The sequence below is a fragment of the Symphalangus syndactylus genome, chromosome 11, assembly GCF_028878055.3.
Source record: "Symphalangus syndactylus isolate Jambi chromosome 11, NHGRI_mSymSyn1-v2.1_pri, whole genome shotgun sequence".
In the NCBI taxonomy this organism is placed as follows: Eukaryota; Metazoa; Chordata; class Mammalia; order Primates; family Hylobatidae; genus Symphalangus; species Symphalangus syndactylus.
The window spans coordinates 53,986,114-54,011,150 of NC_072433.2; the positions used below are offsets into that span (position 1 = coordinate 53,986,114).

Consider the following 25,037-nt stretch of genomic DNA (forward strand, 5'->3'; position numbering starts at 1 on the left):
GCTACTCGGAGAGGCTGAGGCAGGAGAATGGCGTGAACCCAGGAGGCGGAGCTTGCAGTGAGCTGAGATTGCGCCACTGCACTCCAGCCTGGGCGACAGAGCGAGACTCTGTCTCAAAAAAAAAAAAAAAAAAAAAAAATTAGCTGGGCGTGGTGGTGCATGCTTATAGTCCTAGCTACTCGGGAGGCTGAGGCGGGAGGACTGCTTGAGCCCAGGAGGTGGAGGTTGCAGTGAGGTGAAATCATACTACTACACTCTAGCCTGGGCGATAGAGTGACTCTGTCTCAAAAAAGAAAAAAAGCAGGCATACTTAGAATAAGGCCACTCAGTTAATTCTATAGGAGCTTGGGTAGGCACCAGCCCTGGCAGCCCAGTTTAGTAGTGACTTGCTTTTTTTTTTTTTTTTTTTTTTTGAGACGGAGTCTCGCTCTGTTGCCCAGGCTGGAGTGCAGTGGCGCGATCTCGGCTCACTGCAAGCTCTGGCTCCCGGGTTCACGCCATTCTCCTGCCTCAGCCTCCCGAGTAGCTGGGACTACAGGCGCCCGCCAACACACCCGGCTAATTTTTTGTATTTTTAGTAGAGACGGGGTTTCACCGTGTTAGCCAGGATGGTCTCGATCTCCTGACCTCGTGATCCGCCCGCCTCGGCCTCCCAAAGTGCTGGGATTACAGGCTTGAGCCACCGCGCCCGGCGCTTTTTTTTTTTTTTTTTTTTAGACAGAGTCTCACCCTGTCACCCAGGCTGGAGTGCAGTGGCACGATCTCAGCTCACTGCAACCTCCGCCTCCCGGATTCAAGTGAGTCTCCCACCTCAGCCTCCTGAGTAGCTGGAACTACAGGAGTCAGCCACCATGCCCAGCTTTTTGTATTCTGTAGTAGAGAGGGGGTTTCACCATGTTGACCAGGCTGATTTTGAACTCCTGACCTCAGGGATGTACCCACCTTGGCTTCCCAAAGTTCTGGGATTACAGGTGTGAATCACCACACCTGGCCTTCGTGTTTGTGTCATTTTGTTAATTCTCACATTATCTCAAACTTTCCCATTATTGTATCTGTTATAGTGATCTGTGATCTTTGATGTTACTACTGTGATTGCTTTGGGGTGCCACAAACAGTGCCCATGTAAGAGGGTGAACTCAATCAATAAACGTGTGTTAACTGTTCTCTCTCTCTGCTTGGGCCTCCCTCTTCCTAGAGACAATATTCAAACTAGGCCAATTAATAACACCCTACAATGGCCTCTAAGTGTTCAAGGAAGAGGCAATCAAAGAGGCAAAGTTCCTTGTTGTCAAGAAACTGCCATTAGCCGGGCGCAGTGGCTCATGCCTGTAATCCCAGCACTTTGGGAGGCCGAGGCGGGCGGATCACGAGGTCAGGAGATCGAGACCATCCTGGCTAACACGGTGAAACCCCGTCTCTACTAAAAATACAAAAAATTAGCCGGGCAAGGTGGCGGGCACCCGTAGTCCCAGCTACGCAGGAGGCTGAGGCAGGAGATTGGCGTGAACCCCGGGGGGCAGAGCCTGCAGTGAGCCGAGATTGCGCCACTGCACTCCAGCCTGGGTGAAACAGCGAGACTCTGTCTCAAAAAAAAAAAAAAAAAAAAAAAAAAAGAAACTGCCATCATCCCAGCCTTCAGCGACCACCACCTCAGTCAGTCAGCAGCCATCACCAATGCGGCAAGACCTTCCACCAGCAAAAAGATGACGACTTGCGAAAGCTCAGATGATTGTTAGCATTTAAAAAATTAAGGGATGTACCCTGTTCTCGTAGACAGAACACTATTGCTCACTTAGACTGCAGTATTGTGGAACGGTAACTTTATTTTTTATTTTTGGAAACGGAGTCTTGCTTTGTCGCCCAGGCTGGAGTGCAGTGGCATGATCTCAGCTCACGGCAACCTCCACCTCCTGGGTTCAAGCGATTCTCCTGCTTCAGCCTCCTGAGTAGCTGGGACTACAGGCGCACGCTATCATGCCTGGCTAATTTTTGTATTTTTAGTGGAGACGGAATTTCACCATGTTGGCCAGGATGGTCTACGATCTCCTGACCTCGTGATCCATCCGCCTCAGCCTCCCAAAGTGCTGGGATTACAGGCGTGAGCCACCACGCCCAGCCAGAAACATAACGTTTATGTTCACCAGGAAATGAAAAAATTCATGTGCCTCGCTTTGTTGCAGTGACCTGTAGTAGCTAGAAAAATAACTGGAGGAATTTCCCTGACAATTAACAGTGGTTGCCAGGTGCGGTGGCTCACGCCTGTAATCCCAGCACTTTGTGAGGCCCAGGCGGGCATATCACCTGAGGTTGGGAGTTCGAGACCAGCCCGACCAACATAGAGAAACCCTGTCTCTATTAAAAAAAAAAAAAAAAAAAAAAAAGACAAAATTAGCCAGGCGTGGTGGCGCATGCCTGTAATCCCAGCTACTCGGGAGGCTGAGGCAGGAGAATCACTTGAACCCGGGAGGCAGAGGTTGCGGTGAGCCGAGATGACGCCATTGCACTCCAGCCTGGGCAACAAGAGCAAAACTCTGTCTCAAAAAAGCAAAACAAAACAAAACAAAAAACGGTGGTTATCCTCAAGAGGTGGGATGATGGGGCACTTTCCCTCCGTGCTCTGTATTTGTGTTTGAATGGTTTTGTAATGACTATGTATTACTCAACAAAAACCAGAAAAATTTTAAATTATAGATCTTTTTTAGCATACTCTGCCTGTGCAGACATGTGCCTGAACACATAGAAAGGACCTGAAGAATATACACCTAATGATTTACAGCGGTTACCTGGGGGAAGGGGATGGGGCTTGGGAAGGTTGGCAGGTGAAGGAGAAATTTAATGTTTTGCTCAGTGTCTTGCTGGGTTGCTTGAATCCTACATACTATGTATTCCTGGGTTACAGAAAAACAATGTGAAAAACTTCAGTGCCCAACCCTCGAACCCATCCCTCCAGAAGTGGCAGACCAACTCGCCCAGTGGATGGCAGGAAGGAAAACCTTGGCAGGATATGGACAGTACTGTCCTCATCCCTCCCTTACCCCAGGACCCACACACCCCACCCTGGTCCAACCCACCCCACACACACTCAAAGAGGAGCCGGGGGTCTCATTGTAACACTCATTTTTATATAAATATTCGCAAGTCATGTTACAGAATATGCCCCACCGGGGAAAAAAGTCAACGTTAGGGTTTTGTTAGATTGACCCCTGCCTTCTAGGTTGGGCCCCAGCCTGGAGGCGCCTGCTGCTTTGGGAAGGCTGGGGTTGCTGCCGTGAGGCTGCTGAAGAAGCTGCCTGTGTCGCCCACCCCTGGGCCGACCCCCTTCTTTGGTGTGTGGTACATGGTGACCTTCTCTGGCCACCCTTAGCCTGGGGCAGGGTTTTGGAGAACAGGGTTCAGGGAAGCAGGGCCCAGGAGTCCTGGGGGCACTTGGAAATGGGGTGAGGGGGACTGAGCCATTAAGAGGTGGTGGTCTGAGATTTAGAGGCTGAGCCTTTGGGGGTGGGGGCAGAGCGAACGGGAACATGTTGGGGGAACCAGAGCTGTCAGCCAAGCAGGAAGCTTCTGCCCTTCCCTCCAGCCCAGGTCCCCAGGTCCCGCCCCCTGTTGGTCATCTCCTGCTGGCCCCACCTTCCCAGGGAGAAGCCTGACTGTCCCTTCCCAGCTCTTCCCCCTGCAGTCCCCCTCCCCCACAGAGGCCAGAGGCTAGGAACACAGCACCAGTCTGAGGGTTTAATTAACCAGGAAGGGGACTGTTGGGAGGGGCACCCCTGTAAAAATGTACAAAAGGTCTTGGGGCTATGTGAAAGGGGTGATAAATATGTACATGGAACCCCCCTTCCTTGAGCCCCTCCTCCCCCAGCCCTCGGAGGGCATGAGGACTTGGGTGGTAGGTGAAGGGGAGGGGGCACTTTGGCCTCTGGCTTAGTGAGCCCTTGGGGAGGCAGGCCGAGGGCCTAGAGGCCCTTAGAGGGGCAAAGGTGTACCTCAGGAGGCCCCACGGCCCCTGATATGAGCCACACTCCCATGCACATGCCTCTCTCCCTCTCTAGAGGCTGTGACCTCTGCTCTCCCGGTGACCCTACACTCCATGTGATGCTTGGTCTCATGGGGGTTGAGGCTTCTGTTCCCAGGTTCCATGACCTCAGAGGCGGCTGGTAAGGTTATGACCTTTGCCCTCCAGCCCTGGCTTAAAACCTCAGCCCTAGGACCTGGTTAAAGGAAGGGGAGATGGAGCTTTGCCCCGACCCCCCCCTTCCCCTCACCTGTCAGCCCGAGCTGGGCCAGGGCCCCTAGGTGGGGAACTGGGCCGGGGGGCGGGCACAAGCGGAGGTGGTGCCCCCAAAAGGGCTCCCGGCGGGGTCTTGCTGAGAAGGTGAGGGGTTCCCGGGGCCGCAGCAGGTGGTGGTGGAGGAGCCAAGCGGCTGTAGAGCAAGGGGTGAGCAGGTTCCAGACCATACAGGCGGGCAGCGGCCACGGCCCCGGGTCCAGTTAGCTCCTCACCCGCCTCATAGAAGCGGGGTGGCCTTGCCAGGCGTGGGGGTGCTGCCAACCAAGTTGGCTCCAGGAAGCTAGCACAGCGATCTGGTGGGCTAGGGCCCAGAAACGGGGGCGGCCGGGGCCTCTCAAACAGCAGGTGAAGGCCCTGGGGCCCAGTGGCTGCTGCTGCGGCGGCGGCGGCGGCGGCGGCGGCGGCAGCGGCGGCGGCGGCGGCGGCAGCCTCCTCCTTCCGCTCTTCCTTTACCCGCACGGATTCCTTGGTTGGCCGAGGCCCCTCCTCACCAGCCCGGGCCTTGGGAGTAGCAGGAGAAACTCGGAGCTGGGGCCGTGAGAAGGGGAGGTCCCTGGAGGGCAGGCATGGGGAGAGAATGAAGTTCTCTACGGGCAGCAGGAGCTGAGGGCGGGGCAGGGGCGGGGCAGGGGCGGGGTGGGCGGGAGGCATACCTGTCCTTCTCCTCCTTGGTGATGGAGGGCTCCCTCCGCTCCACAGGCCGCTCCTTGTCTGAGCCTGGAGTCCGGGCGGCCTCAGGGGGCCGGACCCAGGCAGGAAAGGTCAGAGGACTGCGGTGCAGGCGGCCCCATGGGTCCGGTGGGGAGGCGAAGGCTGGTGGGGCCCCTGGGCTTTCTTTCTGGGCAAAGACGGCGCCGGAGTCTGGGCAGAGGGTGAAGCAGAGAGTGACAGGGGCCAGGAGTGGGAGGCCCCATTCAGGCCTCCTCCCAGACCCCCGCCTGAGCTCTCACCCCATGGCCGCAGCCCCCCGACCCCACCGCACCCGCACTCACTGAATGTGGGGCTGCCCAGGCCTCCAAAGGCCCCGTTGGAGAGGGCAGCCAGGGAGGCGAAGCTTGTGGGACGCCCAAAGGGATCTGTGGGAGGAAAGGGGGGTGGTCAGAGCACTGGGCAGCCGGTGCTGAGCAGGCACCAGGCCTGGCTGGGCAGAGGCAGGAGCGGCACCTGGAGTCCTCAGCTGCCTGCTTTCAGCAGCCGTGTGCTGAGCACTTCCTTGGGCCAGGAAGGTGTTGAGCTTTGACAGGCACCCTGTTGGTTAACCTCACAAAAAGCCCAAGAGGTGGTTAGGATCATGCCCACTTGAAGATGATGAAACAGGCTCAGAGAGGTGAAATGACTTGCCAGTGGTCATCTAGCCAGGGAACGGTACCAGCCCAGGGCTTCCTTGACATGAAGTCACGCTCTTCTCCCCCACTCCCCAACACCAGCCGCCTGGACCCATCACAGCAAATCTCCACTCCGCAGCAAGCCACTCGCCTGAAGACCTTGTTGGTTTCCCCCCACCTGACATGCAGGGCCCTTCCCGACCTGACCCTAACTTCATGCATGCGTCACACAGCCAGACAGAACAACTAACCTATCCCGCCACTGGAATGTCACCATGTCCCCAACCAGGAACATCTTTCTCCAAGCCACCAGGCTCAACTCCTCCTTGTCCACCCAAACCCAGGTGAAACCTCCCCAAGAAGCCTGCCAAGATCCTAGGAGTCAGTGGCCAAGCTCTCCCCTGGGCCAGCACGGCCTCCCCACCTTCCCCTTCCAGGTGGCGTACTGCCCCTGCCACTGGCTACTGGGAGACAGGGCTCCAGCTGGCAGAGACTAAAGTCGCCCTGCCCTTCCCTACTCATTTTACAGATGAGGAAATCAAGGCTCAGAGGGGGTAGAGTAACCTGCCCAAGGTCACTAAGCAAGTGGAACCAGGTCTATCCTGCATTCCAGCTGCCTGCTGGGTCTGATTTCCATCTCTTGGAAGTCAGGGACAAAGCCTGGGTTGCCCAATACGCCCTTGGCTCTTACCAATGTGGGTGCTGGGGCTCAGGAAGGGTCCGTGGGCCCCGGGAGCTGCCGTGAAAGGGTTGGCTGCAGCGTGGACGGCACCTGGGGCAGAGAGGTGGGAGATTCTGATAAGGCTGAGTGGGCACAAGCTGGGCCTCAGGCTATAGACAGGGAACCTCAGGTCCGAGGGGGCTGGCCAGACTCACCAGTCGCAGTGAAGAGGGAGGCCGGGTGGGAGAGCTCCTGCCCAGGGGGCAGGGCCCCATAGGGCCCCGGGAGGCAGGGCAGGAGGTCGTTCCGAAAGTCAAGCTTGTGGGAGTCACCCTGTGTGGGACACAGGGAGAGGGGCAGTACATGAGGAGCCGGTCTGGTCCCCATCTTGCTCTCTCACCCGTGGTTCCCCTCCAAAGGCTGGCCGGCACCCAGATGGGGCCTGGATGCCTATCTTCTGCCTCTCTCAGAGCCTTCTCTGAGCAGCCCTCTAATGAGCCAGAGAACTAAGGTGCCAGCCATAGAACTGTTCAGCAGTGATGGGGGACAGGAGAGAATGTTTCTGGCCAAGATTCTGCTGAGCTTTGTTGAGGGCCAATGCCCAGAGCTCAGTCCTCCCCTAACTCTGAGACCCACTCTCCCCAGCCCTCCGACCCCAGTACCTTCATTTTCTCCTGGTGTCTCAGGATCATGTAAGCCACACGCACGTGCATGGCACACCACTTCCCTGGTTTCTGCCGCCCCAGAAGGATGACCAGAAGGAAAGGGAAGGAAAGAATGTTCACTCATCATCCACTCCAGGCCTGGCTCTGGGCCCAGCCTCGCCACAGAATATCCCTAACTCATCATTCCTACAACCAAGGGATGACTAGGTTCATTTTACAGCCTAGGAAACTGAGGCTCAGAGAGATCAACTGCCTTGCCCAAGGTCCCATGGCCAGTTCCATCTGAGCCCAGGTCTGCAACTTGAAAGCCCTCACTCTGCTGTTCCACATCTGGCTGCCTCCATGTTCTGGGCTTCTCACTTATTCCCAAGCAAACCCCCCCTTAGCCAAACATGCTAACACCAGCCCCCAGCCTCATGCAGCCTGAAGTCCTCACATAACTCACCCTCAAAGGTGGCCGGAAATGGTCGGGGATCTGGGGATGGCAAAGGAGAGATGGGAGGCGACTCAGACCTGAGTCCTGGGCCAGGCGCCTCCCATCTCCACAGCATCCACTCACCCCCAACATGCCTGAGACACTGGGACTCCCTCAAACCCTTCCTGCTCAGGCCCAAACTCCTTTCCCCATCTCTCCCAGTCTAGGCATCTCTCCTCCAGCACAAGGTTTCTGAACCAAGCCCCAGGGAGGTGCCCTGCTGGAAGGCTGCAGGTGGTGAGGGGGCAGGCAGGACAGGTTTCTCAGAGAAGCTATCCTATTGCCAACTTTAGAGTATGGCGGTCTGTTTAAGATTTCTTTAGGAAAAATGCCTTTGAAGGAAGTTGGAAAACCTCTGGCCTAGTCTTCCCTGTAGGAAACTGGTCCTGTGCGTTTTACAATGTTCCCGCAGCCCTGGGGTCTACGCTGCTGCAAGTGCTAAGGGGAGGGAGGCTCTGGCTCTCCTCACTTCACCAAGGGGCAGCTTATCTTTTGTTTTCCGAACAGGGCTTCCTGGTATGATGTCATTTGGAAAAAAAGTGTTTTGTGACTTTATTAAAAAGTTTGAAAACCACTACAAAAACCACTGTCCTAATCATCTTATTCCTGGGACAAGCTCATGAAACTCTCATTCCTCATGCCTGGGAATGCCAGCTATTTACAGAAATTCCCTCTATTAGACACCTAGGAACACCCGATTGTGAACTCGAGGGAGGAATCAGCAGTTCACTCTCCTCGAGTCAGTTCTGTTCTCCCCGCAACACACCTTCCAGCTCCCCCAGGACCTGCCTTGGCCCCCTCACCTGTGTCCCCTTCTGGGAGAGCCCGCTCGGCACCGGCCCCAGTCGTGGTGGCAGCTCAGGGTTCGTGCTCTGGGAAAGGGCAGTGGAGGGATCAGACAGGAGAGCTGGCACCAAGCACAAAGGGGTCCAGAACCAAGCTGGGACACCGGGCAGGGAGGGATCACGGCTTTGGAGAAAACTGGGTGCAGCAGGGCAGGGCAGGAGGATGGGCACGACTTTGGGGAACGGGAGGAGGGTGCTCGGACCCGGCGTGTCTGGGTTTGTCAAGATGGTAGGCGGTGGTGGTGTCTGGATTGGGAGCTCACCTTGGGCTGGAAGGCCCCCTGCAGGGAGCCAAAGGAGACGGCCGGTGGGAGGCCCGGAGGCAGCCCGGGCACTGCGGGAGGGAAGGCCGTGTACGGCTGTGGAGAGAAGGGGGACTAGTCCAGGTGGGGGTGGAGGCGCAGCCCAAGTCCAGCCTGCCCGTCAGTCCACGGGCCTCCACCCTAAAGCCCCCCGGAGAAGCTGTCCCAGGCTCAAGGCTCTTGCTTTTGTGCTGAAGACTGGACCCCAGCAGTCAGGGTCACACGCATGGACGCATCCACGCCCACACCACACACCCCACATGCACACGCACACACACACTCACATTATGTCGGAAAAGGCCTTCCATCTTTCCTGGATATTTCTCAAACTAGGGAAGAGAAGGGAAGAGTAAGCTGCCAGCCAGGGACCCGGGCCTTCCCCCGGAAGCCATGCCCTCCCCTGAGGCCTCCGAGCCTCATCGCCGGCCCAATGAGGAGCTCACCATGTGGGGGCCGTGGGGTGGCAGCAGGCCTGGGGGATAAGGGGTGAAGTGCTGGTGGGTGTGCTGGTGGGTGTGCTGGTGCTGGTGGTTGTGCTGGTGGAACTGGAAGGCCAGGGGCCGGGCCGAGCCCCCTGCCCCCACCACCTCAGGGCCACCCTGGGCATTCAGGTAGCGAGAGTTCAGGTCCTGGCCGATCAGGTCCTGCTCTGTGGGAGGGGACGGGAGAAGGCTTTAATGCTATCGCCACATCAGCCTCCTTGGGCCCAGGTGACTGCCTTCCCTCTGGCCTCGAGCCGCTCCCTCCTCAAGCCCTGCTGTCTGCTGAGGCCCAGGTGCCCCAAAGCCAACTGGGCCCGAGCCCGGGGCAATGGCCCCCCACCCCCCAGCCAGGACCCCAAACTCACCAGAAAGGGCGTTAGCGGCTGAGGCCCCAGGGTGCCCTGGCACCTGCAGCAGGGGTGGGGGTGGGGGCAGGGTGGGACCAGGGGAGAACAAGGAGGGGTGGTGGGGTGGTGGGGGGGGCCGCAGCCCGGGAGGGGGAAAGCTGTGGGTGGACAAAGGCAGGGGCAGTGAGGGCGTTGGGGGCCGGTGGGTGAGCTGCGCGGACGAGGAGGAGGCAGATGAGGAGGAGGAGGACGAAGAGGATGATGAGGGGGGAGGCTGAGCCACGGGAGGGGCCGGGGCCTTGGGGGGCGGCCGTGAAGAGCTGGGGAGAGAAGTGGGGAGATGAGTGAGGGGTTGGGAGGTGCCAGCTCTGACGGGAGGGGGTCAGAAGCCTGGGTGATACAGTGACCCTGGTTCTCCAACACGGGAGGTGGCAGAACCCGGCCCCAGGACCGCCCCCTCCGAGGGAATCCGTTCTCAGACTGAGGTGCCTCCCACACCCAGCAACCCCCACTTCTCCCTGTCTAGGTCTCTGCATCCACACAGCTGCCTCTGCCATCTCTGGCCAGATGACTTTCCCTTTCTGACTCAACCACAGCACAGAACAGATCATTCATGTTGACGCTTAATTAGAACAAGCCACCTGGGGTCCCACCCTACAACAGTGGAAGCAGCACCACACTGGCCTGGCCTGGGAGTCAGGAGACCTGAATTCTAGGCCCATCTTGCCATGAATGCCCGGGGTGACCTTGAGCAAGTCACTGCCCCTCTCTGAGCCTTAGTTTTCTCAATAACAATGACAATGACAGTGACAAAATAGTGAGAGCATCAATAGTAAGTGTCAATAGTTCTTACCCTGTGGCGAGCACCTGCTGTAGGCCAAGTGCTGGCACCTGCTTTAAAAGCTAATCCAAGTTTCCAACATTCCACGCCACCTTCCCCACTGCTGCCCAGCACAGTAACCGTCTGAACTGCATCAATGACTTCTTTTAAGAACTCAAGTCAATTTCTTTTTTTTTTAACTTAGCCTCCCCCTAAGCAATCGCGTGTGAAATCAAGGGGCTGAGGCATGACACTCAGCTTTCTAAAGCTCACAAAAGCTAAATCAGGACTATTTTCTAAGTTTACTCACGTAAGACCTGAAATCATCCCATATATCACTGATGCTGAATGTACACACTTTGGGAAACACTGCATTCACTCGTAGTTAATCCTCACAACAGCTTTAAGATGAAAGTACTATGATTATTCTATTTGACATTAAGAGGAAATCGAGGCTCAGAGGGATTAAGTGACTTGTCAAAAATCACACAGCCAGGAAGCGTCAGAGCAAGAATTTGAATCTGGGTCTGACACCAAAGCCAGCGCTCTTAACCATCATGTCAGCATTTCCCAAAGTATGTTCGAAAGAACACTATTCCGAGCAGACTTGCCTGCCTGAAAAAACCTTCTCACCAGCAAATACAACTGGGAAACAGCACAGCCTGGATTCCCCTGCACGGGAATGTGTAACGGACTCAAATAAGTCTGCGGTCATCTCTTTCCATTTGTTTTTCTCAAACTTTTCAGCCTCAGAATCCTTTTTCAAGTCATACCCCACAGGTACCATCCTGTGTCCCCGCCACCAAATTGACCAGGCCCTTCTGGACCGCATCAACCCCCCAGACCACTCACCTGCCAGTGCTGAGGTCCAGGCTGCTGCCATACGGAGAAGTGCGGAGGCCGAAGGGTGAGACCCGAAGCTGCAGCTGGGGCTGGGGTGGGGGTGGCAGACTGGGGGTGGCCGGCAGGGGTGCAGGGGGTGAGACAGGAGGCCGAGGGACCGGTGGAGGCGGCGGCTCCTTTGGGGGGAAAGGCACTAGCAGCGGGTCGGGCCCCGGGGGCTGTTCTTGGCTCCGCTCCAGGCCCGACACTTTAGGGACCACGGAGAGTTTTGCTTCACAGTTCCCATTGAAGGCGCCGTGGGGGCCCGAGGCTGTGGGGCAGGATGGCAGACATGTTCAGTTGAGGCTCATGCTCACCCCACTGCCCTCCCATGCCTCCAGCCCCAGACCTTGGGACAAACCTTTGCTGGTTGAGACAGTAAAGGATGGGTCGAGGTCATCATCGGAGACCTAGGGAAGAAGGGCAAGGGATAGAGTTAGGTTGTGGGTGGGCCAGGCCTCCACCCAGGAAGGCCAAATAGCCTCTGGAGGCTGCTAGGTGGTAGTGGCAGGTCTGTTCCTTCAGTTTAGCTGAGATCCATCAAAGACTGAGCTCTAGGGGGCTGAGCCTGGAGAAAAAGCAGAGTGGAGTAGCTGACCCTAAGAATCCGATAGGCCAGGAGGACTAAATGGAGACAGCGTTGAAGCAGCAGAGAAGCAGGCAAACCAAACCAAAACGTCAGAGGTCACTAGCTGCTGGCCCACAGGCCTCCCTGGCTTACAGATTTATTTGGTCCACCAGCGCTGGTAAAAGTTTTAAACCAACTGCAGATATTTAAGAATCTGGAGATTCCTCATTAAAACTCAGGCTTGCAGATTCCCTCAAGAATGGGCCCCCTGTTCTGGTAGCAACAATCAGCCTAGACAGATAGAGATGGATGAAGGAAATGGACAAGAACTCTCTGGTTCACCACAGTCCTATCCAGCCAACTTTTGCAACGAAAACAAGACACACATCAGGGAGCGCAAATTGAGTTACTTACACGGGCCCAATAGGTAGAGCATTAACTTTTAGAACATACTATCTCACAACAAGCAAATTGCCCCTAAGGATAAACTCAAATACACCTTTATGGGCTGAGTCCCTACACTGACTACAATGATTTAGTGTTCTCACTACTCTATCTGTGGTCTCTGCTCAGACTTGAATCTAGATCTTCATTCTAAGATGGGCAGAAGGCCCATCTCAGTGCCACAGCCACTCTGGGTTTCTGTGGAGAACCAGAAGTAGCTCAAGGGCTTTGGAAAGGACAGTATGCCAAAGCATGGACCCTCCATTCCTTGGTCAGCTAACCCTAGTCACCAAAAGAAAAAATGACGCCATTTACCCTCCCAATCCACCCCGTTCCTCCCAAAAACCTAATCCTGACTCAACCTAAGCCATGTTTCTCACTCAAGGGAAGGCTGTCTGCTGCACGTAGAAGGCCTTTATGCTGCAGTCCCTTTTACAAGCAGTGACACTGCCCACCCAAGCTCTAGCCCCACTCACCCTCTCGTCCAGATCACTTTCCGCGTCACACTGGGGAGAAGGAAAGACAGAGGTATCACGAGAGGGAAGAGGCCCAGGGTGGAGTGGGGAGGGGCCAGGACAGGTGGATAGCACTTACTATGTATCCAGCTTCCAGAGAGTGACGGGAGGACGCCTGAGGAAGACCAGAGTCCAGAGGTGAGGGAGGCGGCTGCTGAGGCGGCTGGGAAAGTCGCAGTTCCCAGCAGGGCGCTCACGGGCCTCCAGGATCTACTCTCAGCCTCTCCTTCCAGTTGCTTTTCCCACCACTGCCCACCCGGGTCCCAGTGCTCTCGCCATTCCCTAAATACACCGGGTCCTCACGTCTTCGTGCTCTTGCCCAAAACAACTTTTCCCCGTGTCTTTTCTCAGCAAACTTCTGACCATACTTCAGGACCTGACTAAGACATCCTAGGGGGCTTTCCCCAACCACAATTCTCCTCCCATCCCCCAGGCAGCACAAGCGGCTTCCTCATGTGGGTTTCTGTAGCATCTCTCCCCATCTTTGTCTTCTGTAGCTTCTCAAATTAAGGTTTAGGTGTTTGCTTGCTGGCTATTTCTTTCCTGCTGGACTGCCACCACCTCGAGGAAGGGCAGGGACCACAGTTAATTTATGACCCAACTAAGTTCCTTTGACGCCTCTCTGAATTATCAAAACGTTTGAAGTAGACACAGAACCAGGCAAAAATAGGTGCACCTGACTGCAAACAGGCCTTTGTCAGACCCAGATGAGTGAGGGCTCAAATTTGCCCTGCTTGCCTCTTTGCCCTTAGAGACTGGGGTCTCTGTTTACAAGGGGCAGTGGCGTTGCTGATGAAAAACGGGGCTGTGGGAAATACATTCTGCCTAAAGAGTTTCAAGGGACAAGCTCACCTCTTTTCTTCTCCGCTTATTGGGCCATTTTCGGGCCCGATCCCCAGGAGGCCGGCCAGGCTCTCGATCAGAGCTGTCCTCTGGCTCCCCGGTGGCCCCACTGGAGCCCCCCCTCTTCCGCTTCCCAGAATGCTTCAGCCGATGTTCCAATCGCTCTGGGGGCTGAAGAGATGCATCCTTCTGTGGAGGAGGAGGTGGAGCTGAGGTGGATGGAAAAGGGCAAGCTCCCGACCCCTCTAGGGGTGACCAGGCTGCCGAAGTACCCCTCGGGCCGGGAAACCGGGTCCCCAGAGGCAAGCTCTACCTCCTCCCACCCCAGGGCGGGGCAGAAACCTGGCCAGAGGAGCCGGTTGCTCTGGTTTGGGGTGCCAGCATTCCCCCCTCAACTCCACCCACTAGGGGCACTGAACCCTCCTTGCTGCCCCTCGGAAACCCCCAAAGCCCCCCAGCCCCATTAGGCCCCACCTGCAAGGCCTCGAGGGTGGCGAAGCTGGCGATGGCGAAGCCATCGATCAAGTCCTCCTCCTCCTCTTCCTCCTCCTCAGGCTCCTCCTCGGCTTCCCCGTCGTCTGCGCCCCCCTCCTCCTCCTCCTCCTCCTCTTCCTCCCCGCGGCTGCCCGAGCCGGCAGGCCGCTTCCGAGCTCGGGGTCGCGGGGGTCGAGGTCTCGGACGGGGCCGCCGGCGTCTCGGGCCCCCAGGCCGCTCTCCAGACGAAGCTGACGACCAAGGCCTGGCGGGCGGCGGCGGCGACGACGAGGACGAGGAGCCACGCGGGGCGGCCAACAGGGCCCGGGGCGCGTCGCCGCCTGGACCTCGGCGGCGCCGCTGCTCCCGGTCTCGGTCTCGGCGCGAGCAGCGCCGCCGTCGGCGCTCCCCCTCCGCTGCCCAGCCCGGGCCCGGGGCCGCGGCCGCTGCCGTCTCCATGGCGACCACCCTCAGCGCCGCATCCGGAGGCGGCGGGGCCCGAAGCGGCCTGTCCGCAGGCCCGGGGTCGCAGGCGCGGCGCTGGCGGCTGCACAGGGACGAGAGGGCCACGGCTTCCCCTTTAAAGCCGGATCTGCTGGCCCCGAGCTTGCCCCAAGGCCACGGCCCGGGGAGCCGGCGCCGCCCCCGGGGCGACAAGCCCGAGGGCCCCCCCTGCGGGCTCGGCGGGGCCGCGACGGCGAAAACGGGGCGGCCGTCCCTTTAAGGCGAGGCCCCAAGTTGTCCAGCTCCCGGCCCCTTTAAGACGACCCGACAGTGTCCGGCGGCCTAGTGCGGTGGCCGCCCCCTGCCAGGGGTCGAGGCAAGTCTCCCCGAGGAAGAGGAAGGGCCACCCCTTTAAAAGGGGCCGAAAGCTCGCCCCGAAACGCAGACCTCCCCTTTAAAAGTGTCTCAAGTCCTCCGGCTCAAAGAGGCCACCCCTTTAAGGAGTCCAGGGTCCTTCAAACAGCAGGCCGTCCCTTTAAGGGCTCGGAGTTAGTTTCTAGTCCTCCACAAGCGGCCACTTCCCCTTTAAGTTGAATTTAAAAGACTTCTTGCGTGTGGGGGAGGAGGAGGTAAAGAAAAACCCCACTCGCCCCAGTTCTCCCAACGGCACAGTTCTCAATTTGTCAGCGTCTGTTCGGCGGCTTCCCCTTTAAGGCTGGCGTTGGAGTCCGCCGAGTTCAGTGGCCACCCCTTTAAGGAGATTTAAAGGGGCCTCCTCCGGGCCCAGCTCCTCCAGCCTCCGCCTCCGGTCGCCATGAAAGGCGCGAGGCGGGGCGGGGCCGCGAGGCCAGCCCTCCAAAGCCCCGGATGTGAGGCAACGGTGACGGGTACGGCTCCTCTGTCCGCCGACAGAAAAGTCTCTTCCTCCTTTCCTCCGTCTCTGTCCGACTTGGGCCTTAGGGGATCCGGAACGGCCGATGGGCAGCGTGGGAGATCCAGCGCAAACTCCTGTTGTCTCCTTTGGAGTCTTAGGGCGCTTCTCCGCCAGGACTTCCCTGCCCCTCCTCCCTCTTCCTCCTCAGCCTACGCCTCCTTCCTCTCTCGGCCTCCTCCCACTCTCCGCCCCCTTCCCCTCACCCCCCACGGGTGCAGTCGCTGATAGGCTGGGAGGGCTACGTCAAGACGAGGGGCGGAGCCAAACCCGAGGGGGTGGGTGCATGTAACCACCCTCAAATCTTGGATTGGGTTACGTCAGATTGGCTCCGCCCTTCTCCCAGTCTTGTGACTCGACTGGTTAGAAGTAGGTGTTTGGGGCGGTTCCCCCAGGGCCCCGCCTCTTCCTGCTGTTTGTTTATTGGCCAGTCTCCTGATGGCGTCAGGCGAGGGGCGGAGACGCGGGGCCTGAGGCGTTGGGGGCGGTTGGCCGCCGGGGGGCGCGCGGCTGCGAGAGGTTCCGTTCTACAGCCAGTTAAGTTATCGCCGCCTTTCCGCCGCTCGGCGCGGCCCACAGACAGCCCGGCGTCTCGCGCACGCGCGTGGCGGCGCCGCTGTCAGGCTGGCTGGTCGCGGGTCGTTCCGCGGCCCGGGGTGGCCCGAGCGGCCGCGTGCTGTGCCCGCGCCGGGCGCAGGAACAGGCAGCCGCGTCCCTTCCAGGCGCGGCTGCTGGCAGCGGTCCCGAGTGCTAGCAATTCGAAAACGCCTTGCACTTGCATGAGCGCTTCTCCGCGTCTGTGACCGCGTTTGGTAATAATTCCACGAAGGAGATGCTGTCAGCCCCATTTTACTGGGACGGAAAGGAATGCGCGCACAGACGGGCTGGTAGTCTCCTAGCCACGTCTATGTTCAGCCACTGCCCTGTGATGCCTCTCAGTTATGAAAGATGCACCCCACTGCTCAATGCTATTGGCTTAAAAAAAAGAGAAAGCCATTTCTGGCCTCCGGTTGCCCGGATTACCGTTTTAAAAGTGGACAGCGCGCTGACATGCCTACCTTGCTTTCTCGTCCATAAAATGACTAATTCCCTGTCGCAGGGACATGTACAGGTCAAGCACCTATGGCAGTCGTCGTGAGTGCTTCATTATGGCCCATTACTCTTAGCTCTTTTTTTGTTTTTTGGGGGGACAGAGTCTGGCTGTGTCCCCTAAGCTGGAGTGCAGTGGTGCGATCTCAGCTCATTACAACCTCTGCCTCTCGGGTTCGAGTGATTCTTCTGGCTCAGCCTCCTGAGTAGCTGGGATTACAGGTACGCACCAAGATGCCCAGCTAATTTTTGTATTTTTAGTGGAGATGGGGTTTCACCATGTTGGCCAAGCTGCTCTCGAACTCCTAGCCTCCTGTGATCCACCTGCCTCGGCCTCCCAAAGTGCTGGAATTACAGGCGTAAGCCACTGCACCTGGCCTAGCCGTAGCTCTTGAATCCAGCAGCAGGTCCTCGCCTGCATGTTAGCAGGAATTCAGGGCCATCTTTATCTTCAAGGCCTTGACCCACTATAGGCCTTTCAGTCTCCTTGATATAAATGAATTGGGAGAACCCAGACCAGGGTCTAAGGTCACAGAATCATCTGGCACTGATTCAGAAGTGTCCCTCCACACAGGAGAATCCTCTAATCAAGAGACTATCTCTAGGCCGGGCATGGTGGCTCATGCCCGTAATCCCAGCTTTGGAGGCCAAAGCAGGCGGATCACCTGAGGTCAGAAGTTCGAGACCAGCCTGGCCAACATGGTGAAGCCCAGTTTCTACTAAAAATACAAAAATTAGCGGGTGTGGTGGCCCACACCTGTAGTCCCAGATACTTGGGAGGCTGAGGCAGGAGAATCGCTTGAATGCGGGAGACAGGTTGCAGTGAGCCAAGATCGTGCCATTGTACTCCAGCCTGAGTGACATGAGTGAAACTCCATCTATATCTATCTGTCTGTCTGTCTATCTATCTGTCTATCTATCTATCTATTTACCTATCAGTCAAGTGACCACTTCACCCCCTCCCTGTACTCTGTACCCAACCCCTGTCACCATCTCTGGCACCAGCCCCAGTTCCCAGACCTTTGGGGGCCAACGTAGAAACATCAGCCAAATCAATCTTAAACTTAGCTAGAGATACAAAAGAATCAGAAACATATCGAAAACTTTACTAGAAATATAGAGAAAAAAAAATAACTGCCTGGGAGGTTTCCCGTCCCTTCAGGATGGATGACCAACAGATGGGGCACCTAGGTCCAGTGGGGCTGCTCCCGATCTACTGTTTCTTCCTCCAGGAGCAAGGCATCTAGCTCCTGCAGCCGCTGCTGGAGCAGGGGGCCCACATCAGGGCTGGGGGCCACACTGGGAGGAACAGTCCTGCCCCCTGCAGCCCGGACCCCACGGGACGGCCTTCGTGATCGAGGAAGGCTGCTGTCCCGAAATTCCACAGCCCGCCGGAGCTTCCTTGAGCTGGTGAAAATCAGAGTCCCATTGCGCTCCCGGGGTTCCTCGAAGATGGTCTCAAAGGTCCTGAACAAGGCAGGGAGAGGAGCTGGTTATCAGGGTGCCCCACAGCTCCAGATTTCCCTCTGTCACCCTCAAGCCTTCCAAATGTCTCACCTCCTGGTTGTGGGTGATTGGTAATTCTTGTTGGTGTAAATTTCTTCCAAGCTGAACTCCTTCTTGTTCAACCTGTGAGCAAAGAGCAGAGGCCACTGAGAAACGTTGGGCCAGTGGGGCCTGAAGGGACAGGTAAGGCCTGGTCTGTATTTCAGTTTCTGGGACATGTCAGGGCCAGGAGTGCTACATAAGGCAGACAGGCAATTTTGAGCACAAACCATCCCCACACCGAATTGAATCCTCCAGGCTGGACTGTGCTCCCTGAGGGGAGACAAAGCTGTACTTCAGGGGACATAAGCCTGCATCTGTTTGGCCAAGACTGCTCAATGCCCAGTGAGCCCCTCACCTGATTGGTCGAGGCAGTCCCATTGGTGTAAGGTTTAGCTGAGGACGGGCTGGTGTTCTGCGTATTCTGAATCGAGAAACCTTTCCCATGGTCTGCAAAAATGGGGCAGAGGATGAAAGAGTGACATGGGCTCAGGCCCCCACTAGTCTCTTCTACCCGATCTGACTGCCTACCTTGGTCTCAGGGTCTGAAAGCACCTGGTCCTTTGAGGCTCTTGGCTCCTTCCCTTTGGTTGAACCCAACCTGCCAAGAAGGTCAAGGCTCAGGGACAAACAGGATTCACTGCATTATCCCCCGTCTCCTGCCCACTGGATACTCAGGGAAGGAGGCTGGGACCAGGCTGCGGCCAGACTTCAAGGGGGTTTTTTGAGAGCACTACCTGGGTTCTGCTGGTTCGGAGAAGGAGGAAGTGGATGCCGTGGACGAGCAAGATGTGGCGAGAGAAGGGGAGGCTCCCACTCCTCCGAGAGGGAAGACCTCTTTCCGGAGACAGGGCCGAGGGGGTGGCGGGGCTCGGGCCATTTCCCCACCACCCACAGTGTGCCGCCGCGGCCGTGGCCGGCTTGGTTGGGGTGGAGCAGGTGGCCAGGTGCAGGTACCTGGGCCAGGGGGCCCCAGATCAGGGCAGGAGTAGCTTCGGCCCAGAGAGGGCTTAGGGAGAGGTGCTGGGGTATTGTGGTCCTGAGTCCGCCACTGGTGGATTGGGGGCCGGGGGCTGACAGACGCAGTGCCCTCAGCAGCCCCAGACTGCTCGGCCTCTGAGATGGCGATCTTCAACTCCAGCTTCATTGGGGGGGACGGGGGTGGGGGCTGTGGGGTTTTGTTGGGCGTGAGGAAGATGTCAGCAAAGCTCTCCAGCTTGGAGCGGACGGAACGGAAGAGCGGGGCCAAGCCCCAGGGACTGAGGCGGGGGCGTAAAAGGCTGGACGGTGGTGGGGTGGATGGGAGCTCCAGAGCAGGATCTGGGGCTGAGGAAAGGAGAGGGTCACAGGTGGATATTCCTTGGCTGCAGTGTCTCAGCCCCTCCCCACATGCTCAACTTTGTGCACAGGGGAATTAGCCCACCCTTAAAACACTAAGTTCTGCATTTAAGAATTGAACTTCAAGCCTCTGACATCGACATCCCATCTTCATATACCAAGCCCTGCCCTGGGAGGCAGTTTAAGCCCTATCCCCACCTCTGTACCTGACACTTCCAAGCTCAACTAGGATGTTCCAGACCCTGAAGTCTCATCCGATCTCTACCCAAGTCCTTACCTGGTGGTGGGTTCTCCGGAGGGTCTGCAGGCAGAGCAGATGGCTGGAATGGGGGTTCTAGGTCCCTGGGTGGAGGTGTTGGCTGGCGAACTATCCTCATGGGCTCAGCTCTGGGGTGAAGGGGAAGGTAAAGGCTAGGGGAACTTCCAGGTATCCCACCTGAGCCAGCAACTCCCCTATCCCTTAAAGCTTCCTCTTTTTGTTTTGAGACAGAGCCTTGCTCTGTGGCCCAGGCTGGAGTGCAGGGGCACAATCTCAGCTCACTGCAGCCTCGAACTCCTGGGCTCAGGCAATCCTCCCACCTCAGCCTCCCAAGTGACTAGAACTACATGCATGGACCACCACATCCAACTAATTTAAAACAATATTTTTTCTGAGCATGGTGGTTCTCGCCTGTAATCCCAGCACTTTGGGAGGCCGAGGTGGGTGGATCACCTGAGGTCAGGAGTTCAAGAGCCTGGCCAACATGGTGAAACCTCGTCTGTACTAAAAATATAAAAATTAGCTGGGCATGGTGGCAGATGCCTGTAATCCCAGCTACTCAGGAGGCTGAGGCAGGAGAATCGCTTGAACCCGGAAGGCGGAGGTTGCAGTGAGCCGAGATCGCACCATTGCACTCCAGCCTGGGCAACAGAGCAAAAACTCCGTCTCAAAAACAAACAAATAAATAAACAAAACGTTTTGTAGAGATATGGCCACAGTGATGTGGTTGCCCAGGCTGGCCTCAAACTCCCTGGCTCAAGCGATTCTCCTGCCTTGGCCTCCTAAAGTGCTGGCATTAGGCATGAGCGTGCCCGGCCCCTTAAGGCTTTTTAAGGTGCCACAAGGAAGGATTGGATCAATCAGTCCCGATGCCCCTAGCTCTGGCTACCTGGATGATGGCTGTTGCCTGGATCCTTTGATAATCCCTACTCCAGCCCTCTCACCTTTGTGCTGGGATGATGAAGTTGGGGGTCTCATCAATGAAGCCCTGGATAAAAATAGGGGATGTTTGTGGGGAGGCAGGGAAGCCTCCTTAGTGCCCCACATCCTGACTCTTTCAGTTCCCGGATACCTGCTTGGTTTCACGCCAAGGACGTTTTTATATATATAGTCTTTGCTCAGGCAGTGTCTGCCATCTAAAATGCCATCCTCCTTACCCCAAGAAAAACCCACCTAAGACTCAGGCCTCCTACCCTTCTTCTATCCCTGCTGGAACCCAGCAGAACCCTTGACATCCGTACTCGCAGTTCCCATACCTCCGCTGGGGGTCTAGGACTGGCAATGTCTTCCAGCATCACCACCAGGGTGGGCTGGGGGGCCCGGTCCACCTTTTGTGAAGGGCCCTCCTCTGGGCCAGGGGTTGTCCTTGATCGCCGCCTCAGGGTGGAAGAGGTCCGGTGGATGCGGCTCAAGGGCTCGCGACACAAACACAGAGGGTCGGGAGGCCTAGCGAGGGAACAGGAAGATTAAAATGGCTCAGCTGGGCCCTCGGCGTACCCCCATCCTGCCATGCTTACCTGGCCTGCGAGGACCACCTGGCCTGCCGGGGTGGTGAGGCAGGCGGCTGCCTGTGGACACGATCCTGACGGTAGCTGTGGTGCCGTGGGATGGAGGTCTCCTTTGAGGGCACCACGGGGACCTGGAAGAGAAAGAGGTGTCAAGAGCAAGGTGATAGAATGAGGCTGGACGGGACAAGGTCTCCCTGTGCCTAACAGAGCCCTGAGCCACAAACATAACAGAGATTGGGGCTAGAATTCACTCGGATCCCAAGAGAAGAGCTGAATTGGACTGAATTAGGGGCCAGATATTAAGAGTCCTAAACTGCAGGTGTGGGACCTGGGTAATCTCATCCACGATGTTTAGAGAAATGAAAAAGACAGGGTGAGCTAGGGTGGGTCACTGCCTTTTTTGGGCCACAGTTTTTCTTATCTGTGCAGTGGAGTCAAAGACCTCAGCCTGCTTCCTAAGGAGGCTGGGCTGGGAAGAAAGGAGAAGAGTTTCAGACCGGCACCGTGGCTCATGCCTGTAATCGCAATACTTTGGGAGGCAGAGATGGGAAGATCGCTTGATGACAGTTTGAGACCAGCTTGTGCAACATAGCAAGACCCTGTCTCTAAAAAAAAAAAAAAAAAAAAAGATAGAAAAAAAAAAGCAGAAGAGTTTCTCAGAGTTAGAGGGATGTGGTTCCAGCCCAAAATCGTTGGTGGGGGGAACAGGCACTGCCCAATTCTAGGTTGGAGTAAGTGGGAGCCAAGCAGGACTCTAGCATAAGGGAGGCTGCCTGAGGGCTAGGTACAACAATGATGGATTTGGACTTCAGTTATCCTCAGCAGGGATCTGGCCCGAGTCTGGTAGTGAGGAAAATCATGGGGGAATAAAGGGTCTCTCGGTTCAGGGGGCTCACCATGTGAACAGCCATGACATCTTCCAGCACCACGGCCAGGACCCGCCGAGAGGCCTTTTCCAAGGGAGAAGGGGCCCCCGGGAGCTGCAGCCTCGGCCGTTTCGGGCTCCTGGCTCTCCATAATGCTCGAGTCAGAGGCTGGCGGCACAGACGCGGCTGGCCAGGCGGGCTGGAGGGTGAAAGCAGAGGACGGTCGCCCGAACCTGTCGCTGGCTCTGTAGTTTCCCGGCACGGTCGCCAGGATCCCCATCTCCCGGGGTCAAGACAGGCGGGCCGGGTGCGCTCTCACCTGGAGTCCCCGGGCAAGTCCATGGGAGACGCGGCGGCTCCGGGGGGTCCCTGGGGAATCCCAGGCTGCGGCCTGGGGTAAGGGGGGAGCGGGGGAGCGAGGGGTGAGGGCCGGCCCCTTCCCTGGGGCTCCGCCCTTCATGGTCCTCCCGCGGCTCCCCGTAGCCCAGCGGCCGCAGCCCTGGGGCGCGAAAGGGCGCCCCCGGCCGGTCGCCCGGAGCGGGTGTCCTCCCGCTGCCACCGCCTCGATCAGCGGATCACTCGCGCCCTGCCTGGCACCTGCCGCCAGAACCCAGAATGCAGCGGCCCCAGTTCTCCCTCGGCCTGAGCCTCCCGAGGCCTTTGTCCCTGCAGATTATGCCCCGGGATCCACGGGGATCCCGGTCCTGGGAGGCTATTTCCGCTGGATCCCTCTGCGATCCTCCTCTCCCAGCGGGTAGCCGAGGACTCCAAAGCAATACTCCACACATCGACGACCCTCCATCCCACCAGATCCCCTAGACTGGATCCCTGAGGAAAGAATCCTACAGCGCGGTTCCGCCAATCAGACGCCGGGCGAGGCTTCTCCTTCCCCTGTAAGCTTCAGCGCCGCAAAGCTCCGCTCAGACAGGGGCGGCCCGAGCTGGAGCATCTCCGAACTCAGCGTAGATCCCCAGGGATCCACTGTCAAGCAGATACCCCCTTCACTCCAATCCCGGGAGGTCCCGCCCACAGACGCCCCCTCCCTCCTCGCGTCCCCGCCCAGCGGTCTCCCCCGGCCCGGGACCAGATGGTTCAGAAGTTTCCTTCCCCGCCCCCACTCCCGCCCTCTCTCCTGCCACTCCTTGCCCTCCCCCAAGCGCTGCTCACCGCCGCCTCCCGTGGATCCCGGGTCTTCCGCAGCTCCCACCTCTGGCTCCTTTAAAACCAAGCTTACCCAACGCTGCCCAACCGCCGATGGCCTTCTTCTCGGAGCCTCTGGACATCGCCCAATCGCCGGTCCCCGTCTTCCGGAGTGGTGAGAAACTAAGTGAAGCCACCTGGCGGCCATCATCCCTAGGGGCACGAAGCCAAACTGAGTGGCGCCGCCATGATGGTTGAGGGCAGATGTCTTAGTCCTCGTTGAACCGTAGTGGACCGGGTGGCGTCATCTTTTGAGGGCCATATACAATGCCAGGTTTCTTGAGATGTTGAGGCAACCGATTGAAGCTAGAGTGCTGCCACGTTTTTTAAGGGCATCTTCCGGTTCTTTCGTTCTTAGGCCAATAAACGTCGACTGAGTGCTAACGATATGTGGAATTCCCAATTTCCTAGAGTGGCCTCGTTTGAGGAAGGTTCCGGCACCTTCTTGGGTTCCTAAATTGGGTTCCCACGGCCCAGGGTCCGAGTTTAGGAGAGGGTGGCGGAGGCCCTGAGTCCGAACACCCAGGATCAAAGACGGGCTGGTGCGGCCTGTGGCTCCGTTGCTGGCGCCTTGTCCTGGAGAGATGGGGCCGAGCCGAAGTGGGGAGGAGACTGGGGGCGCTGAGCTTGACTTCCCCTGAGTGTTGCCTACTTACTTCTTCCTAGAAGAGTGGGGGTGCCAGCGGTCCGCGCAGAGGTCTATAGGACGGGGGCGTCTTTGCAGGAGGCCAAGAATATACCTTGGCTTGCTCGTGGGGCCCGGCTCTCAGGAACCACTCTCTCAAGAGGGGCCTGCATGATGGGGGAGGTGTAAATAGTCCTGAGGAGTAAGGGATCAGGGTGGGACGCAGCTGCTTGTAGGAGCTGCGTCATGGACCTTTTACCGGGAGCTGGGCTATTGGTGGGGAGGAAGTGGGCATGTAGTGGCTTCTTGCAGCACTATGAAGTTGCCCTGACTGCTTAACCAAAGCCCATGTCTGCACTCTTTCTCCTTCCCCAGATTCCCTGGTCCAAACCAGTCCTTCTTTTCTTTTTTAATTTTTTTTTTTTTAATTTGAGGCAGGATCTCGCTATGTTGCCCAGGCTGATCTTGAACACCTGGGCTCAAGTAGTCCTCCCGCCTCAGCGTCCCAAAGTGCTGGGATTACAGGCGTGAGCGCCCAGCACCAGTCCTTATTTTGTTTTCTTAACAGAACGAGAGACCATGAAGCCTAGAATCCTGGGTCCGAGATAAGGTGCAGAGGTGCTTCCTGGTTTAGGTGTCATAATTCTTTCTCAGGGGATTGAGTGATGAAAGTGATAAAATGGCCGGGTGTGGTGGCTTACACCTGTTATCCCAGCACTTTGGGAGGCAGAAGATAGCAGATCACTTGAGGCCAGGAGTTCAAGACCAGCCTGGCCAACATGGCAAGACCCCATCTCTACAAAAAAAAATACAAAAAAATAAGCCAAGCATGGTGGCGCACTCCTGTAGTCCCAGCTACTCAGGAGGCTGAGGTGGGAGGCTCTCTTGAGCCTGGGAGGTCGCAGCTGCAGTGAGCTATGATTGTGCCACTGCACTCTAGCCTGGGCGACAGAGACCGTCTCAAAACAGACAAACAAACAAGGGATGATATGGAAAGAGCATAATCGGGAAGAGCTTATGTGGGAAATGGAGGCTCCCCAGCTCTGTCCCTAAGGACTCATGCAGAGAGACGTTCTTCCAGGACTACAGCATCTCTGTAACAGGAGGTCCGCTGGGTCCTCTGGAAACCCATTCAGACTTCTGGTGGGAGCGGGCCGTCGTGGTTCTTCCACGTAGAGGTGTTCTGTCTCCCTCTGGATCAGGGCTGGCAGTATGGGTGCCTGAGGAGGTACAATGATGTTTCATCCAGCTGTGAGTGCTTGGAGATTCTTCCAACCTTGCCAAATTAAGAGCTAA

The 25,037-nt window shown here is 57.3% G+C and overlaps 2 protein-coding genes across 6 annotated transcripts; both read right to left on the bottom strand.

The window, feature by feature from the left end:
* Positions 1-3,100: 3,100 nt before the first annotated feature.
* On the bottom strand, positions 3,101-15,495 carry FBRS (fibrosin). Of its 3 annotated transcripts, XM_055298807.2 has the most exons (18): positions 13,937-15,495; positions 13,472-13,651; positions 12,699-12,734; positions 12,581-12,610; positions 11,454-11,502; positions 11,063-11,363; positions 9,409-9,710; positions 9,005-9,210; positions 8,846-8,890; positions 8,523-8,618; positions 8,218-8,286; positions 7,385-7,414; positions 6,937-7,008; positions 6,490-6,607; positions 6,305-6,385; positions 5,281-5,364; positions 4,942-5,149; positions 3,101-4,841 (listed from the first exon to the last, which is right to left on the bottom strand). In XM_055298807.2, exons 1-18 carry the CDS (start codon positions 14,393-14,395, stop codon positions 4,259-4,261), a joined length of 2,949 nt encoding a protein of 982 aa, XP_055154782.1. In that variant the 5' UTR covers positions 14,396-15,495; the 3' UTR covers positions 3,101-4,258. The 3 variants fall into 3 exon arrangements, with proteins under 3 accessions (XP_055154782.1, XP_063468850.1, XP_063468851.1); XM_063612780.1 differs by lacking the exon at positions 12,581-12,610; XM_063612781.1 differs by lacking the exons at positions 12,581-12,610; positions 12,699-12,734.
* A 1,990-nt stretch (positions 15,496-17,485) lies between these two features.
* On the bottom strand, positions 17,486-24,011 carry PRR14 (proline rich 14). 3 transcript variants are annotated; one of them, XM_055298816.2, is made up of 13 exons: positions 23,084-23,881; positions 22,236-22,307; positions 21,947-22,115; positions 21,566-21,655; positions 21,060-21,181; positions 20,799-20,988; positions 20,487-20,530; positions 19,561-19,670; positions 18,683-19,271; positions 18,477-18,546; positions 18,304-18,395; positions 17,958-18,029; positions 17,486-17,867 (listed from the first exon to the last, which is right to left on the bottom strand). In XM_055298816.2, the coding sequence occupies exons 1-13, from the start codon at positions 23,197-23,199 to the stop codon at positions 17,588-17,590; spliced, it is 2,016 nt and encodes a 671-aa protein (XP_055154791.1). In that variant the 5' UTR covers positions 23,200-23,881; the 3' UTR covers positions 17,486-17,587. The 3 variants fall into 3 exon arrangements, with proteins under 3 accessions (XP_055154791.1, XP_055154793.1, XP_055154792.1); XM_055298818.2 differs by lacking the exon at positions 23,084-23,881 and adding an exon at positions 22,763-22,913; XM_055298817.2 differs by lacking the exon at positions 21,566-21,655 and having other exon boundaries at positions 23,084-24,011.
* Positions 24,012-25,037: the final 1,026 nt, after the last annotated feature.